The sequence below is a fragment of the Vanacampus margaritifer genome, chromosome 9 (assembly GCF_051991255.1).
Source record: "Vanacampus margaritifer isolate UIUO_Vmar chromosome 9, RoL_Vmar_1.0, whole genome shotgun sequence".
NCBI classification, from domain to species: domain Eukaryota; kingdom Metazoa; phylum Chordata; class Actinopteri; order Syngnathiformes; family Syngnathidae; genus Vanacampus; species Vanacampus margaritifer.
This window is the reverse complement of record NC_135440.1, coordinates 6,180,168-6,197,861: the sequence shown is the minus strand read 5'-3', so window position 1 is coordinate 6,197,861 and position 17,694 is coordinate 6,180,168. Positions and strand designations below refer to the sequence as shown.

At 41.2% G+C, this 17,694-nt stretch overlaps 1 protein-coding gene across 1 annotated transcript in view; it reads right to left on the bottom strand.

Moving 5' to 3' along the window:
- LOC144058229 (zinc finger protein 236) overlaps nt 1-17,694 on the bottom strand; it is a 54,935-nt gene that overhangs the window by 25,446 nt on the left and 11,795 nt on the right. Inside the window, exons 7-17 of the mRNA XM_077576567.1 lie at nt 17,438-17,560; nt 17,141-17,308; nt 16,815-16,995; nt 16,421-16,693; nt 14,038-14,241; nt 13,758-13,890; nt 13,247-13,507; nt 12,834-13,066; nt 11,736-11,837; nt 11,458-11,600; nt 10,634-10,737 (exon numbers count right to left, since the gene is read on the bottom strand). Of these exons, the coding sequence (XP_077432693.1) occupies nt 10,634-10,737; nt 11,458-11,600; nt 11,736-11,837; nt 12,834-13,066; nt 13,247-13,507; nt 13,758-13,890; nt 14,038-14,241; nt 16,421-16,693; nt 16,815-16,995; nt 17,141-17,308; nt 17,438-17,560 (1,925 nt within the window). The remainder of the gene's footprint in view (nt 1-10,633; nt 10,738-11,457; nt 11,601-11,735; nt 11,838-12,833; nt 13,067-13,246; nt 13,508-13,757; nt 13,891-14,037; nt 14,242-16,420; nt 16,694-16,814; nt 16,996-17,140; nt 17,309-17,437; nt 17,561-17,694) is intronic.

The following is a 17,694-nucleotide window of genomic DNA, read 5'->3' as shown; positions in this document are numbered from 1 at the left end:
TCTTCTACTGCCGCGTCAATGCTTTCCAACCACGGAGTCACCCTCATCTTCATCATCGATGATGATCATCGTCGTCAACAATGTGCTTTTTCAGCGATGCTTTTGGTCTTTGAAAAAAACGTCTCGGGTGTGAGCTCCTCGCGACCGGCCGCCATTTTTCCTTTGTCTCCCATTCTCATCTCCTGCTCGACGCTCTAGCTCCGCCTCTACTGACGCCCACCCAATATTGTCAAAAGAGAGTCATCGCTGCCCTCTAGGGGCCAAAAATAGTCATTAGGCACAACAGACAGACTTGAAACTTTCACCAGACATGCGGAAGGGTTTCCTCTACCCGTTTCAAAAAAAAAATAAAAAATCATTGGATGACGTCTTTTGACGTCATTGGCAGTGAAGCGTAGGTTTTTACTTGACGTCTTTAAACGTCAGTGGCAGTGAAAGAGTTAAACATCAGCAAGGGAAAACCCAAGATCCTCGTTATTGGAGTTCTAACCGGACTCACAACAGTGATTTGCATATCCGACCAGCACATAAATAAGCGCCATCTTTTAATGGTCCTTTAAGCCGGATTGCAAGTTGTTATTTGAAGATGCAGGACTCAGAGTTAACAACAGGTGGCACCAAACCGAAGCGAATGTTATCAGTGCCTTTCCAAATGTCTGATTATGAGATGAGTGGGCCAGGGAATCTCAATAAATTGAGAAAAACAGGTGTTCCTGCCTTACAAGTGGAGCACGCAGCCATAGAATGTTCATCTAGTAGATCTCCATCACCACAAATTAGTCAAGGCCTTGATATGGTGAATTTGAGGGATGTTGAGCAAGAACAAGCAATAGCAATTTACTATGCAAGCCACCGGGAGACAGGAGATCAACCCGCTCCTGGAATTTAATGCTGCTCTCAAAGAGATGCGCCAAGAGAATGCTGAACTCCGCAAACAGTTTCAGAGCCTGATGACTGCTTTACAGACCACTCATCCTCCACCTTCAGGCACATGCAGTGATGATTATGATGGAAGCTACCCCCATCCAAGCAGAAGTCAGCCGAACACTCCAGCCCCTCCACCATTACACACGCAGCCTACACCGAAACCTACCAGAAGATTCCTCATAGCATCAAGTTTCACAACCACCCACAGCGAAAGGCTATAGTTCATGTTAAGCAGCTGCACCCCAGCAGAGTGCGCCTCATGCAGACTTGTCTGGCCAAAGGTATCCAGCTTCACCATTTCAAGCTAGTAATAAACAATATTGAGATTCATATGCTGGCAGGAACTCATCATTCTCCCATGAGCCCTCCCAAGTGCCCTCCGCCAACATTCCACAGAAAGAGACCGCACACACCGAGGACCGAAGCCCACCATTCCCAGGCTTACATCACCAGACCCACGACAGTTCGCCCGTATGAAGATTGCTTTAGAGAATTTGCTGCCAGATAAGGCCACTGAGAGATACAAGTACCAGATTCTCATTGATCACCTCAAGTGGGAAGAAGCCTCACTTGTGGCTGACTCCTACTGTAATTCCAGGCAACCTTACTCAGATACAATGCTGGCTCTCACCAAGATGTACGGACAGCCCCACAAGTTTGCAGTGCGATGAATCACAGAGTTGATGGACGGCCCGAACATACGTAGAGGTGATGTTAAATCCTTTGGTTTATTCGCTCGCAATGTGCGGTCATTAGTGGGCATGTTAGAACAGCTGGGACAACAAGGCCAGGTAGAGTTGACCTGTGGCTCTCATGTATCGAGGTTGTTAAGCAAACTCCCCAATGACCTCAATGCCAGCTTTAAGAGATTTATCCATCCACTCAGAGTTGTCATTCCGACCCTTGTGGAATTTGCTGATTGGCTAGAATATGAGCTAGAAGTTCAAGAAGACAACATGGCGCCCCCTAAGAGAGAAAAGTTGTCCAACAAGAAGCATGACAACAAGCGCACCACTAAGTCTTCAAGTAAGTCCGCTGCTATTCTCCTGAGTACTGAGAAAGTCTCAGGATCAAGCAGTGCAGCCGCATCGCCTAACACTGAACAGTCAGCTGACAAGACGAAAAAGTTTGCAAAGGGAAAAGCCTCCTTCCCCAACTGCGATAATGACAAGCCTTTCCTAAACAGTTGTTCTAACTTTAAAGACATGAGTAGGGAACAAAAGGTGACGTTGATTAAAGTTAACAATAAGTGCTGGCGTGGATGCAATCACCAAGCTGCGAAGTGCACACTTAAAGCACCCTGTAAGGACTGTGGCAGGAAACATCTGGGTGTGATGCATGAGGTAAATGAGAGAGAGGAGGAGGGGGAACGAGAACCCACTCCACCACCAACAGAAAGCTGCCTTGTACTAACAAAGTCCTGTATGTGGATGTCCAGTCTACAACCGCAAGGTACTGCTGAAGATCAGTTAAGTCTTCCTGAGGAGTCCTTGGAGACATATGCAGTTTTAGACGATGGTCCTCAACGCACAATACTGCTCCATTCTGCTGCCAAATAGTTGTCTCAAAGGAAATAAAGATGTACAGTATCCAGAATGCATTCACAGTCGAGCAATTGAGTTTAACAGAGCATTCCCAACCAGTTGGCTCACTTCAGCAGAAGTATAAACATATGTCAGGTTTGCCGCTCCTGCCATTGAATAGAGTCCGTCCCATGCTGCTTATTGGCTCTGACTACACGCACCTCATTACACCTATAGAGCCAGTCAGAGTGGGACCAAGACATGCCTCGGGTGGAAACGCTCAAGCCATCAAGTCAAGCCCTGATTTAGGTCTTAGGCTTTTTCACATCTGCACTATCACCAACTGAGCTCTTTTCATGTGTTGAGAAGTTATGGCAGATGGAGGTGCTCCCTTACCGTAGCAAGAAGCTGGCAGTTAGGTCAAGACAGGACCAACAGGCCGTTAAAATCCTTCAAGAGTAAACCGTGAGAGTCAATATTAATGGCACTGAGCGTTATGCCACACCCCTTGTTCGAGTTAAAAACATGGCTCTCCTCAAAGCCACTCCAGAAGCAGTGTTGCCACTCTTGTGCCTAGCCAAATCTCCAGAACAAGCTGCTGCCTATCAAGGGTAGATTGAGAAGCTTGTATAGATGCTGGCTATGCCATGAAGTTGGCAGACCACCAAGTAGAAAGTAATGCAGAGGCGTGGTATATACCCCACCATATAGTCCAACATAATGGGGGGAAATTGGGTCGTGTACAACTGCTCATTCCAGTACCAAGGGCAGAACCTCAATCAGCTCCTCCTACCAGGTCCAGCTCTCAGCCCTCCCTTGCATACTACCAAATGAAAGATTGATCTCTCATCTTTCATCAGAAAAAAAGTTTGTTTCTACCTTATTCAGTTTTTCAGTAATCAACAATAGAAAATGGTTAGTTTCACCCAAATGTGGATGTTTCAAATACAGTTTTTCTTTTTGTAACACTCCCCTGCGTGCAAGGGGACGCAGCAGGATTTGCACAACAGATTAGTTTCACTGCGATTGCCCCTTCGCGTGCAGACGCTACACTTTCTTGCTGGCTTTTTTTCCCCGGGGAATACCAAGTATATACTGCAGTGAGTCTACTCTCAGGATCATGATACTGTGACGTTACGGTGGTGTTACGTCTGGCTTCCTCATGTCCTTCAGTTCCTATACCGGGTGGTAAGAGATGTTCTGATCCATCTTATCCGCTCCATTCATGGTGGCATCGTAGTCCATAACCAGTGTCTTCTCCGTGATCAGACTGTACCCACTCCTCCGATGAATATGCATTGGACTCGGGGTACTCTTCGTCGTCCGATTGAACGTCCGCCTGTGCAGAAGTGCTCGGTTGTGCTCCGCGTTTTCCGGCGTTAGCATCGCTAGCCGATGAGGCTTTATGACGTGGTCATAGCGGCCGCGTCAACCTCGGAGTCACCATCATCATCATCGTCGTCATCAATGTGCTCTTTAGCATTGGTCGATGCTTTTCGTCTTTGAAAAAAATGCTCAAGTGTGAGCTGCTTGCAACCGGACGTCGGTTGTGCTCCGCGTTCTCCGGCGTTAGCATCGCTAGCCGGTGAGGCTTTACGACGTGGTCACAGCCGCTGCGTCAACGCTTCCAACTTCGGCGTCAACCTCGGAGTCACCATCATCATCATCGTCGTCATCAATGTGCTCTTTAGCATTGGTCGATGCTTTTCGTCTTTGAAAAAAATGCTCAAGCGTGAGATGCTTGCAACCGGTCGCCATTTTCGCTTTCTCAGCCATTCTCCCCTCAACACTCTAGCTCCGCCTCACGTCTTCTACTGAGGCCTACCCAATATTGTCCAAAGAGAGTCATCGCTGCCATCTAGTGCCCAAAAATAGGCATTATACTAACTAGATCTGCTTGATACTTTCAGCACAGCTGGCCAAGGCTTTCCTCCACCCGTTTCCCCCCCCAAAAAAACATAGTGAACGTCTTTTAACGTCTTTGGCGGTCCTCCGTAGGATTTTACTAAACATTATTTAACGTTTTTGGCGGTCAAAGAGTTAAAAGACTATGATGATGGCTCCTTTAGGGGGCGGGGCTTAGAGCTCCGGGTGACGTAGTAGGAAGTAAGTAAGTAAGCAGGTACTGTCTACTGTGGATTAAACTTGATTAAACATCAGCAAAGCAAACCCAAGACTCTCATTATTGGAGTTCTAACCAGACTCACAACAGTGATTTGCATATCCCATCAGCACATAAATAAGCACCATCTTTTAGACGGTCTTCTGGGATGTCGGCAATTGGACCGGGAGACTAAGACAATGCTGACATCTTACGTCATCAAATACTCCTTAACATGAAATATTTCTGTTTGTTTTTTATAACAAATGGATGTAGAGTACTTTGCATTACACAAGCTGTATTGGAACATTTTTGCATGCAGTTGTTGTTGACCACTAGAGGGCATATTTTTTATAATAAAATTTGTGGCTGTACATTACTTTGCATTACAGAAGCTGTATTGGAACATTTTTGCATGCAGTTGTTGACCACTAGAGGGCATTGGTGATCTGTAGGTTGTAGATTCAGGTTTTTTTATAACAGGAAGTGATGTACCAGGAAGCGTGTATTGTCTAGATGTTTGCACAGAAGTCAGAAGAGATTCATTTCAATTCCATCCATTTTTGTCTAGCCCTTTGAGTGGCAATATGAATAAGTTTAATCGTTTTGCAACTTTATTAGACACTATATTTGCCTCATTTTACATTGCTAAATAATTAGAGCATTTTTAGTTTTATATGTGTTTGTGTAGTAGAAAATACAGAATGCATGCGTATGCTATTGTCTTAGTCATAAACCCTTTATTTACCAAATATATTTCTATATTTTTTATTGCAGTTTCACACCTTTTTTGTAATAAACCTGCCAAATACAACAACCGTCTGTTCTTTGGAGGAAGCGTTAAAAGAAGGAGTTTAACTCTTTGACTGCCAAAAACGTTAAATAATGTTTAGTAAAAACCTACGGAGGACCACCAAAGACGTTAAAAGACGTTCACCAAGTTTTTTTGTTTTTTTGGGGAAACGGGTGGAGGAAAGCCTTGGCCAGCTGTGCTGAATGTATCAAGCAGATCTAGTTAGTATAATGCCTATTTTTGGCCCCTAGATGGGAGCGATGACTTTCTTTGGACAAGATTGGGTAGGCGTCAGTAGAAGACGTGAGGCGGAGCTAGAGTGTTGAGGGGATAGTGGCTGAGGAAGCCATAATGGCGACCGGTTGCAAGCAGCTCACGCTTGAGCATTTTTTTCAAAGACGAAAAGCATCGACCAATGCTAAAGAGCCCATTGATGATGACGATGATGATGAAGGTGACTCCGAGGTTGACGCGGCGGCTATGATCACGTCATAAAGCCTCACCGGCTAGCGATGCTAACGCCGGAAAATGCGGAGCACAACCGAGCACTTCTGCTCAGGCGAACGTTCAATCGGACGACGAAGAGTGCCCCGAGTCCAATGCATATTCATCGGAGGAGTGGGTACAGTCTGATCACGGAGAAGACACTGGTTATGCACTACGATGCCACCATGAATGGAGCGGATAAGATGGATCAACCACCCGGTATAGGAAGTGAAGGACAATGAGGAAGCCAGACGTAACACCACCGTAATGTCACCGTATCATGATCCTGAGAGTAGACTTGATGGCAACATGGCCAAACACGCACTGCAGTATATACTTGCTATTCCCCGGAAAAAAAGGCCGGCAAGAAAGTGTATTGTCTGCACGCGAAGGAGCCATCGCAGTGAAACTAATCTCAATAGAGAACACGAGTTAGATTGAGTGCAACAGAACAGAAGCCATTAAGCTAACAAATGAACTGATCTCAGCCCTATTTTCAAAGTCCACGGCGCTCCTCGCTGCCTTGCTTGTTGACATTGCCCATTTCCTCATTAAAAAAAAAAAAAGGATTCTGCAAGATTGTTTTAATTTATCTCCTTTGCTTCACTTTTGAATGTTTTTATATTTATGTTAAAGATTAAGATAAAGATTTACCCACTCCTCTATCCACTCTTCAAAAAAGGAAATTATTATTATTTTGGGAATTATAAACCCATATCTCTACTCCTACAGCTTTCGAAAATATTGGAAAAGCGAATAAGATTAAATAAATTCATAAACAAGTATAACATTTTAATAGCCAATATAGGTTTTGCTCCAATCACTCAACTACCATGGCATTAATAGAGTTAACTGGAGAAATTTGCACAGCCATGGAAAAAAACATGTTTTAGTAAGCGTTTTTGTGGATTTACAAAAAGCACTCGACACCTTAGATCATGAAATTTTACTGCATTGTTTAAATATGGTAGAAGAGGTGTCGCACATCAATGGGTTGCCAGTTATTTAAAAAATAGAAAACAATATGTTAAATTCAATAGTAGGAAATCAAAACAGTTATGTAACTTGTGCCCCAGGGATCAATTCTAGGGCCAGTACTTTATTTTTTTATGTGAATGATATTACAACCATTTCGAAATTGTTAAGATGTCTTTTGTTTGCAGATGACACCACTTTATTTTATGCCATATATATAATGTATTACAAGTAATAGAGAAAGAGTTTAGAATACAAGACTATGTGCAATTTCTGCAGAAATTGCGTGGGGTATGCTGAAAGCTGAATGCTAATAGCTGAATGCTAAGCTGAATGCTTATGAAAAGTGTTATCTGAAAGTACCCTCCATTCATTTAGATGGAAAACTGGAACTAATGATATCCAATGGAAAAATGAAAAAAAAAAAAAAAAAACTCAATACCGCCACCTAGGCATGCAGTACCCTCCAATCATTTACTCACTTGCTGAAGACTTGTCTAAGCAGGGTTTAAACTGAGGTCTTCTGGTGTGGCAGGCAAATGCTCAAATCACTGTCCCATTGCTGCCATATAGAAGAGTCTGTGACATTATATATAATTGTAGTGATTATGTCAGTATATACTGAGCTTGCGTTGATTTTGAATTTTGAGAATAAAACGGAATAAAAACCTAATAATGATGATTGACATCAAAAGGAATGGCTGTGAAATAATTTGACAATGTTTAGTATTCAATATTGAATTTGTACTAAAGAGTGGTTGAAGCTGGATTCGCACCCAGGTACATAAATCACCAGCCCTTTCTTTTAACCGCTAGATAGGCCTGGGCGATTAACCGAAGATTTACCGTTACCAAAATTTACTGCAATAAATGATGTAATTTTGCCCATGTCGGTAATGCTGTGTTTTAATAAAAAAAAGAAAAGAAAAGTATTTTTGTCTGTTTTGACTGTGTGTGTGCTTGGTAGGCTATGTTCATTCCCCTTAAAGACAGTGTTCAGCGTGTGTAGTCACGTGACTCCACCCATCCAGTCTGATCAAAAAGGTAAACAGAGGGTGAAGAGATGGCGGGTGGTTCATATGAAGAAGCGGCAAACACAGCGGAAGTAACGTTAGACGAAGTTGATCCAGATGTGATTGTCCCGCAAAGAAATTCAACATCTGTCGTTTGTAAATATTTTGGGTTCCATAAAGATGATTTTAAGCAAAAGAACACAAAATGCAAAGTGTGTCTGGAAAGTGATAACAGTCGTAACCACCCCGAGCAACACAACCAAGCTTTTTCACCACCCACGGCACAACTTGTTGAGGTCGACGATGTGCGAAAAGCTTTAAGTGTGAAGCAAGGTTCAAAAAGTGCCAGCCCCAGACAGCAGCACATGACGGAGGCATTTGCAGGGGCAACAGCCTTACCACCATACAAGAAGAGGTGGGTAGAAATAACCAACGCGATAGCCTACCACCTAGCTAACGATATAGCTCCCATGCTACAGTGGAGCTCACGGGGTTTAAACACCTTGTGAAAGTAGCCGACAAGAGGTACACCATACCATCGCGAAAATATTTTTGATTTTTGAGTTGTTTCTCGGCAAAAAATAATGAGGAGAATAATAATCACAATAACATATGTGGGAATGCTTTTCAGCATTCCCACAATAAGTATAACTAGACTACTGTATTTTCACGACTATAAGGCGCACTTTAAAGTCTTAAGATTTTCTCAAAAATCGGTGCGCCTAATAGTGAGGTGCGCCTTGTGTGTGGACCAAGGACCAAAATCTGACTGTGTGAGAGGACTTTCCGCACACATTGCTTATACACAAGAAAGGCAGACCTGACTGAGGACAGACATGAGAGCACAGAAGAGTCAACTTGGTGGAGAGTTCTCCAGACCCTCCTCTCCCCCTGCCCCACCCCCACGTGTTCGCTCTGCCAAGCGTGACTTGTGTTCAAACTTATGCAATGGCGCTAAAGCATGCATGTTCAGTGAGCATGGGTCCTCTTTTTTTCTTTTTGCTTGTTTCAGAGCTTAACGAGCCACTTACAAGTTAATTGTTTGATTGACAGCTCTCTCCAAAACAGAGAGGTCTGTTCACGCAGGGAGTGAGGGAGATGGAACGTACCAAATGCAAAGGGGTGTCCGGGCTAAACTACTACATACAGTAGTGTAGTTTCATTTTTTTTCTTTTTTTAATGCTTTATTGAACAAAGTGCACTTACAGCAACAGACATCGCAAAAGTCACTTTGAAGTAGAGCAAGTCTACACAGTGTAGCTAATCAGATCACACCACATACTAAAGACACCAGATTGTTTTTTTCCCCACGCATCCCCACCTTTCCTTCCTTATCTCCGTGACTCAAATGCGCACATCTCTCAGCCGCTGTGAAAAATAAAGTTCGGCAAATGAACGCAGAGCTTGTTATTATTCCAGGAGGCTGGCAAACACAGCTTTGCCAAGACTGGAAGGCAGCACCGTGCAAACTATGCCACGATTTGTCAATGGATCGTGCATGCTTGGGCGAACGCATAAGCCATAGAGACATAATTTCCGAGGACACAACGAGATTGACTCAGACAATAAGATGGCGTGTTTGATGGTGAACTTATTCAGTTGTTTGTTTCTGATACAGAAGATCATGAGGACTATGACTGATTTGCGGACTAGGATTAATCAAAAACAACGTGAGTACATTGTTATTATATACTTCAAGTACAACTGAACTCACTGTTTACATTACTTCAATCGAACTCAGTTTTGTTTCGATCGCTGCCTTTATAAAATCATGCGCTAACACTAGCATGTTTTAGCATAATAGCATGCTACCATATGTTTTGAGCTAGCGTATGTTTAACCGTGCGTGCGCCCAATAGTGTGGTGCGCCTTATGTGTGTGTTAGACACCGAAATAGCACCAGTAACTGTGACTGCGCCTTATAATACCTGCCTTATGGTCGTGAAAATACGGTAAGTGCAATTTCTGCACAAATTGCGTGGGAATGCAGAAAGCTGAATGCTAATAGCTGAATGCTAAGATGAATGCTTATGAAGGAAATTGATGGATAAATTATGTAAAAATTACAAAGTAATTAACTATTACTAGTAATTACTAGTAGTAGTAGTAATTATTAAGTAGTAACTTGTAGTGATATGATAAATGAAGAAAAAGCTAACATGAACTGCAATCTGGGAATGCTGCAACTTTGTTTTATTTCAGAACTGTCAGTTATTTATTTTCCTTTCACAGGCAGAGAGCTCGAGAACACTTCACAAAAGACACTATGCAAAATCTGCGGTGCAGAAGTTAGAATGTGAATTCAGTATTATTTTCTGTCGGGTATTCACAGTCATGACCTACTGATGGCAAAGGTAATAAAAGCTTTCCCTCTCTGAACACTTTCCGATTATTGAGTTGCATAAGCAAGGCCTCTCGCAACAGGCCATCACTGCTGATGTTGGTCCCAGTAAAACAATAATTTTGAATATCTTGAAATATCCTGAGTTTTATGGGAAAAAATTGTCAAGAGGTTGACACAAATAAATTTAATGGGCACTGAGCTGCAGGATCCGATTGGATATCTGTCAAGATACAGGATGATCTTCTACCCAAATTAAGGCAGACTGCAGCACAAAATTTCCAATAACAGAACACGGTCACATTGTTTTGTCTATATATTTGTCGAACTCAACAGGTTCACACAACCTCACGGCAACTTCAGCCAAAGCATTTAGCGCACTTTGCTCTCACCGATCCGTGTGCTCTGCCTTGTAAGAGGTTAGCACGTGCTATTAATAACAGAATATACAAGCCAAAAAATGTAACTTGTAACCTGTATGCTCTCTTGCTGTTGTCTTCACAGTCCTCCTGATAGTCGTGTGGCTCCGTGTCCAGTTGTAGGTCTCCCTGACTGTTCTGCTGGAGGAGCTCATTTGTCTAAATTGAAAATAACATCAAATTTACACAACTGCAAAGGGGCCTACCTGTAAAAGATATTTAGTTGATTACTGAATACTATAGATAGTAATAGTGAATAGATAGCGCTCTACATCGTCACTGGGCGGAAACCTCCTATGTCCAAATTTGGTTTCAGAATTTCATATTTGAACACAAGTATGACTCGAGTGGACTGTCGACTGAGCAATACCAGTGGTCAGTCTTCACATGGGTCTGTTGTCTAACTGGTTAAAAATAGCATGGGAACTTTAAAGTTAAACTGCTCCCCCAAATTTTTTGTGTTAGAAATAACAGTTTTGAAGATGTGCCAGACAGTAATGATGGAAATTTTTCCATTGGACTATAAATCTTCAAACAATTCCACGGGATTTAAACATTTTCCAGATTTAATCCATTGCTATTCTATCTCTACTCTATTGCATCCTATTCAATCCAATTCCATCCAATTGAATAAGTCTTTTTTTCCAAACTTGTAAATTATGTAGTGATTCATAATTGTCATCCAAACTAATCATCCTTGTGTCTAATCCCGATTAAAAGAAGCTATTAATCAAGCACATTTTCCTATTACTCAAAAACTTCATTTTGTCTTAGTTTGTACTGTATGAGCTACATGTTAGTTCACATAAAATGCATTGCATGAGCCACTGTATGTGACAGAGTTTAATGGATACAACATCTTTTGAAGCTAGGACTCACCACTTCAGTATTGGGAACGTGAAGCAAACTCGGGGGAGGAAAGCTGGATGACAGAGCCTGAGACTCCAGGGTACTGGAATCCTGTAGCTGCTGGACAGTGGAGAACTGGCTTTGATTGTAACTTGATTCTGTCATGGTAAAGCCTGGAAACCCCACATACAATGTTAAATGTCGGCATTTCAGACTACAGAGAATTTACTGATTAAAAATTCAATCAGTCCAGTGAAACCAACGGTGTATTTTCATTTTATACAAACAAGACTCATATCCAAATGCACCTTGTGTTAAAGCTTGCTGGTCAAATGTGGTCTGAGGAAGAGGTCGCGTCTCAAATTGGGTGATGTTCTGAGGCAAAGCATGTTGAGTAGTCACATAGGAGTCTGTAAACAGAAAAAGATACATAGGAGGCTGAGAATCTAGTCTTCAATTATACTCAGAATACACTTTGAAGATGTAACTGATGTATTAAAAATAAATAAAGACTTTAAAATGTATACAAAGTGGGGAGAATTCAATCTAAAATTAAAGTTACTTTTTAGTGATATTATAAACAAAGCTAAAATTTGTTGCAAACTTGCAGAGCAATCATCTCAGAGAACCAGTGATGTCTTGTATAAGGTCAGGTTAAAACTGAATGATATGAATTACTGTATACAAAAAAATCCCCTTCACAACCACATTACGGTCAATTCCATAAATACTAGGACTTCAATTCAATTCTCTTCCTGTTGGCTCTAAACAACTACAACAGATTTTAAATTAAACAAATAAGATGTGTTTTAACTGCACATTGATGAGGTGCTATGTTTGGGAACAGGAGCAGTTCCTTTCTTTCCCCAAACTCTTCTCTTTATACCTCTCTTGTACAAGTTGATCTTTGTCTCATCTGTCCATAAGATGTTGTTCCAGAATTGTAAAGGTTTTTGTTTTTTTATGTAGTTTAGCAAACTATTCTAGCCTTCCTGTTCTGGGGTTGATGAGCTGTTTGCATTAGTAAGGGATGGCCACCTAGAGATAGCGAGGAGAACTGCAGCCAGGCTTGTCATCTTTGTGGTTTTGGACACAAAACATCCAGGCAACTTGTATTGAATCCATATTTAAAACAGGGTTTTGTGTTTGGTTAGTGGAAGAGGCAAACATGTACAAGTATATTACTGAGTTCTAGAAAATAAATTGATCACTCCAGTAACCTGGGGGAAGCCAGCAACCACATGAAAGCCACATTTTGTTTTATTGAACTTGTCGCCTGAGTGCAAAACCGCGGCCATGCAGACGGTGCCAATGGTACTCGACAGCCCTAGTTGTTATACATATGTGGCAGTAATTCAATGATGATGGAAACTCCAAATACTCTTATGTGTGACCATTCTTGTTACCTTCTCCTTGCACCAGTGGTTGGTCTGTCAATTGTGCTTCCAATGTCACCGACTGGCCTCCATTTACACCCTCTGCTTGGCCGAGTCCCAGCATGTTTTCTTGGTCATTTGAAGTGGTGGGTGGTTGCTGAAGGGAGTTTGCCTCCATCTCTACCTGCATATCGTGGGGCACCGTGCCAGCTTCTAGTGGGTCGTCAGCTGACTGAGGCTGCAGTTGTTGAGCCAATTCATATCTGGTTTGGGAAGACTATATATTAAAAAATGACAACTTTGAAAGAACTTAAAGATATTTTTTCGTTGAACTGTAAAGACTGCAAAGAAAATATTACAATGTCTCAAAATAAACATACAGTACACGCACATCATCCTGACGTTAGCATTATTATACACAAAGAACAGAAAAAAACTCAAACCTATGTGTCTTCATGTGTTTCCGACAGTTTGGCGATGACTTGAATGTCTTCTGGCAGTAGGGGCACATATAAGGTCGTAGGTCACTATGGGTCGTCATGTGACGTCGTAGGCTACCACTAGTGGTAAATGTTGTATCACACATGACACATTTGTATGCCTTCAGTCCTGAGTGGGTCCTGATGTGAGCCTTGAGAACCCCTGAGGAGGCGAAACCCCGACCACACTGCACACACTTGTATGGCCTTTCTCCTGTATGAGATCTTGATTTAGCAAATTGAAAAAATAGTAATACTATTAGTTCAAACCATGATATTTCTTTTGTTACATTTGTTTTTACTTTTACAAAAATAAAATGATGCTAAAGAAAGTGAACAGTGATGTACAACATTATCAGTAGTTGCACTCAGCTACGAAAGTTAATCTTGCGATTTGTTTTGTGTTAACTACCAGCTAAAACCAATTATTTATTGATATGAGCAAAGCAATTGTTATATTACATACTCGTCTTACCTAACGTGCTGTTTCAGATGACTTGATTTCTTATAGGCCTTATTGCAGAACTGGCACTTGTATGGACGATCGCTGCCCACCACCTCTAGGTACTGTTGGAACGCCAAGCGAGGGTTCTGGGATGGGATGAGGCCTGTTGAACCAACATCACATGGTTTCAATGTGCAAGGAGATACTAATTCATACAAGGACATGCTGCTCAAAAAAATAAACAGGATGAGCAATGTCTGCTACATATGACGTAAAGAAACATGAGTCTGTGTTCGACACATGCTCTTACCGAAATCCGTAATGAGAATGGGCTCCTGCAGTGGGATGTCAGGTAATGGTAAATTACTCTTTGACACTTTGGCTTTGTTTGTTTTTCGTGGAAACCTGTGCTTCTTCTGCTGTAAGCTTTTGAAGTGAGACGCAATGTGTGTTTTCCTGTGTCCGGATGTACGAAAGATCTTATCACAGTGAGGGCAGGAGAAAGGACGAACACCTAAAAAGATAATTTACATTTTGAAAACATTGACAATTGAAAATTGCGCCGGCTGAGACACATGCACTGTATTTGAAAATGAACCTTATGTAAAGTAGCATTTAAAACGTGCATTAAAACATCACCACCTATTTATCTCATCCAGCATCATTAAATGCTTTAATGTCAATGTTTTTTTTTTTAAATGCTCTTGACTCTTTAGTTTACCATGCTGAACAGGAATGAGGAAGTTAAAACGGAAAGTGCCTTAGTTAATATACCAAGTTCAATAGCTTTCTCTTGAGAAGTCAGAAATTAATCAAGCATTATTTAACCACTAGAGTAGGGCTGAGTTCAAAAAAATAAATTGAATACAGTAACTGATATTGAATCGATTTGCCTTTTCAAGCCTGATATTGATTATTTTAATATCTCTTTTCCTATAAATTCACAAGGAAATAAAATTTTAAAGGCCACATTTATTTTATCTTACTGTTTTCTTGAAATTTACTGTTCACATGAATTTAAAAGTATTTTCTTACATTTATGAAATACCTGACTTATTGCACTTTAAGATAATTAGCCTTGTTTCCACTCTAGGATGTTCAGGTACAGTATGGGGGGTAGGGACTTACACAGGAACCGTCCTCTCAGCCGGCCCTCTCGTGGCTGTCGCCACTGCGGAGCATGACCCAGTTTCACAACGTCACGAGTTTCGATCTACACGTAATCGCCGTGTGGCGGTTTCTCCCAAGACAAACCATAAAAAAACTAACGAGGAAAGAGGAAAACAGTGGTTGCCATCTTTTCTGTGTTTTATTTTTGTGTACTTGGCGTGGATGGATGTTTGAGTGAGAGGAGACGGTGTCTAGATTAAGAATTCGAAAAGGCTAACAGTAGAGTGGAAATAAAATAGGCAAAGGATTATAAGGAGAACTATTTTGGTGGAAGAGTCTTTAGTCGAGAATGCATCATTGTCGAGCATGAAGGTAAGATATTTTATATTAAATAACTTTTAGCCAATCAGCGCCGGAGCCTGATCGGGAGTTTATGGGTCTGACGGAGTACCTACCCTCGAGTAGGACCTTACGCTTGTCTTCGTAGGTTCCTGTAAATGTGGCCCGGACGGGAAGGTTCCTGCAGTGGAGACACGCACATACAGAGCTGACCCCGTAAATTTATCCCGAAGTTCCTGTGGTGGAAACAGGCCTATTCATAATCTTTTTAATTTATAATTAGGATTATGAAAATATTTTCATCTCATCGTTGCTGATGTCAACGTTTGTGTAACAGTTAAGATTATAACACGTGTTACTTTAATTAATAAACTAAATAAGTGGTTCTCAAATGGAGGTCCGTGTATCCCTGGGGTTGCGTGAAAGCTCTCCAGAGGGTACGTGAGATTTAAAAATATATTTTTCTGAAATATTTACATATAATTTTAAAATATAAGTTCATAAAATGTATTTTTGATTCAGTAGGCTATTCAATTTCAGTGTCCCAAAAACCCAGCACCACCCTATAGCAGAATGGTTCGATCAAACATGTCATATGCCACCGAGAATCACCTGTCAATCACTGGAAAACTTTATTTAAAATTCAGTGAATTATTTCTTTTTGAGAACAGAGCTTTTGAGAACAGAGCTTTACTATGATCACAAAGAAGGACACTTGATGATATTTTTATCCGAACAAATCTTTACTTATAATTAAATTAATTATTTCTTTCTTTTTTTAGTTATATTATATATATATATATATATATTATATATATTTTTATTAGTAAACAAATAGTTCAAGAGACCACAAAAACACAAACATAGTTCCTAAGTTTACACTCAGTTTTAAGTCTTATTTTTTTTCAATCAGAAATGGTTTGCGATGGTTAAGGGGTAACTTGGCTGAGAAAATATTTCACTGGGGCTATGTCACTAAAAAAAAAGGTTGAGAACCAACTATATCACTTAACCAGTTACTGCTGCTGCAAAATTTTATTTGGAATTCAATGTTTGTGTTTTTATCATGTCCTTGATATTTAAGAAGAATTGATGTTCCATAATTAATCAATATTGGATTGAATTGAATCGGGTGAAAAAAAAAATCAAATTGATTCAGGAAATTAGAATCGATACCCAGCCCTACAAAGTATACCTCTCATTATGTTAGTAACACAATCTTTCTATAAAGTGCAAATACTCACCTGTATGCAGTCGCATGTGTACCTTCATGCTGCCAGACGTTGAGAAGCACTTTAGGCAGCACTGACACTCAAACGCCTTTATGCCTGTATGAGTTTTCATATGGGCTGTGAGGGTACTCTTGACAGCAAATGCTCGGAAGCACTGTTTGCACTTGAAAGGTTTTTCATGGGTATGGATGCGGATGTGGCGAACGAGGTCGCTGGGCTTCTTAAATTCTTTGGAGCAGTAAGGGCATCCATGCCAGCGGATGCCATTTTCCTCCCTGATGGAGCCTAAGATAAGAAGTGCACAATGAAGATAGCATTTCAGTCGGTTATGTGATCAGAAATTAGAACAAAGACGTGCACTTTCACTGAATCATACCTTTATTCAAAATTAGTTATGTTTTCATACCTGGCATTTGTATAGGTTTCTTAAAAATGCTTCTTTTTCTTTCTCGGACAGGTTTGTCTAGAAGCGGTGTTTTTTTCAATTCCACATTAGTCGCCTCAGATGTCTGGTTCTGAGACTCTCTGGCATTGGCATCAGCATTCTGAGTTGGAGCTACACTCAGCCCGCTGTTTTCTAGAGCTTGCTATAAAAGAGAATCTTAATTAGCTAACACAATAACAACATTGGAACATAGTTTTATATACTGTATGCTACTAAGATTAGAGCTCTAATGAGTGTGGCTCGGTCTGGAGTGTTATTTTGTCTGGGGGTGACTGATCTTGACTGACCTGTAGGATGTCCTGGTTAATAGCGCTTTCCATGGCAACAGCTGGCTCTGAGGGTTGGGGCTGGGCTGTCTCTCCATTGACTTGCTCAGAGAGTTCTAGTAGCTGCTGGATGACATCTGTTACGGCCTCTCCGCCGTCTGATCCGGCAGGACCTGCTGTGTCTGCCTCCTGTGGGACATGCAGGGATTCAAGGGCTTTGAATAGTGTAACACACACAAATTAAAAAAGCTCCACAGACTAACAAAAACTACATATGATATATTTACACTACAGCAAGAACATACTGTACTTTATTACCAAAGTGGTGGATGGTACATCAATAACAGAGATGTGCATCTTGCCAATGTGTGCATTCAAACTGCCCAACTTCTTAAAGACACAGCTGCAGTCCATACAGGGGAACAATGGCACACCTTTTGCCTGTAAAAGAATACCACAACAACATATATTACAGAACTACGTTCTAATCGAACATATACACATACTAGGATTATACACTGACCAGGGACATTGTTGTGAGCTGTCCTAGCTCTCACTTTGGTTGTGTACAGTCC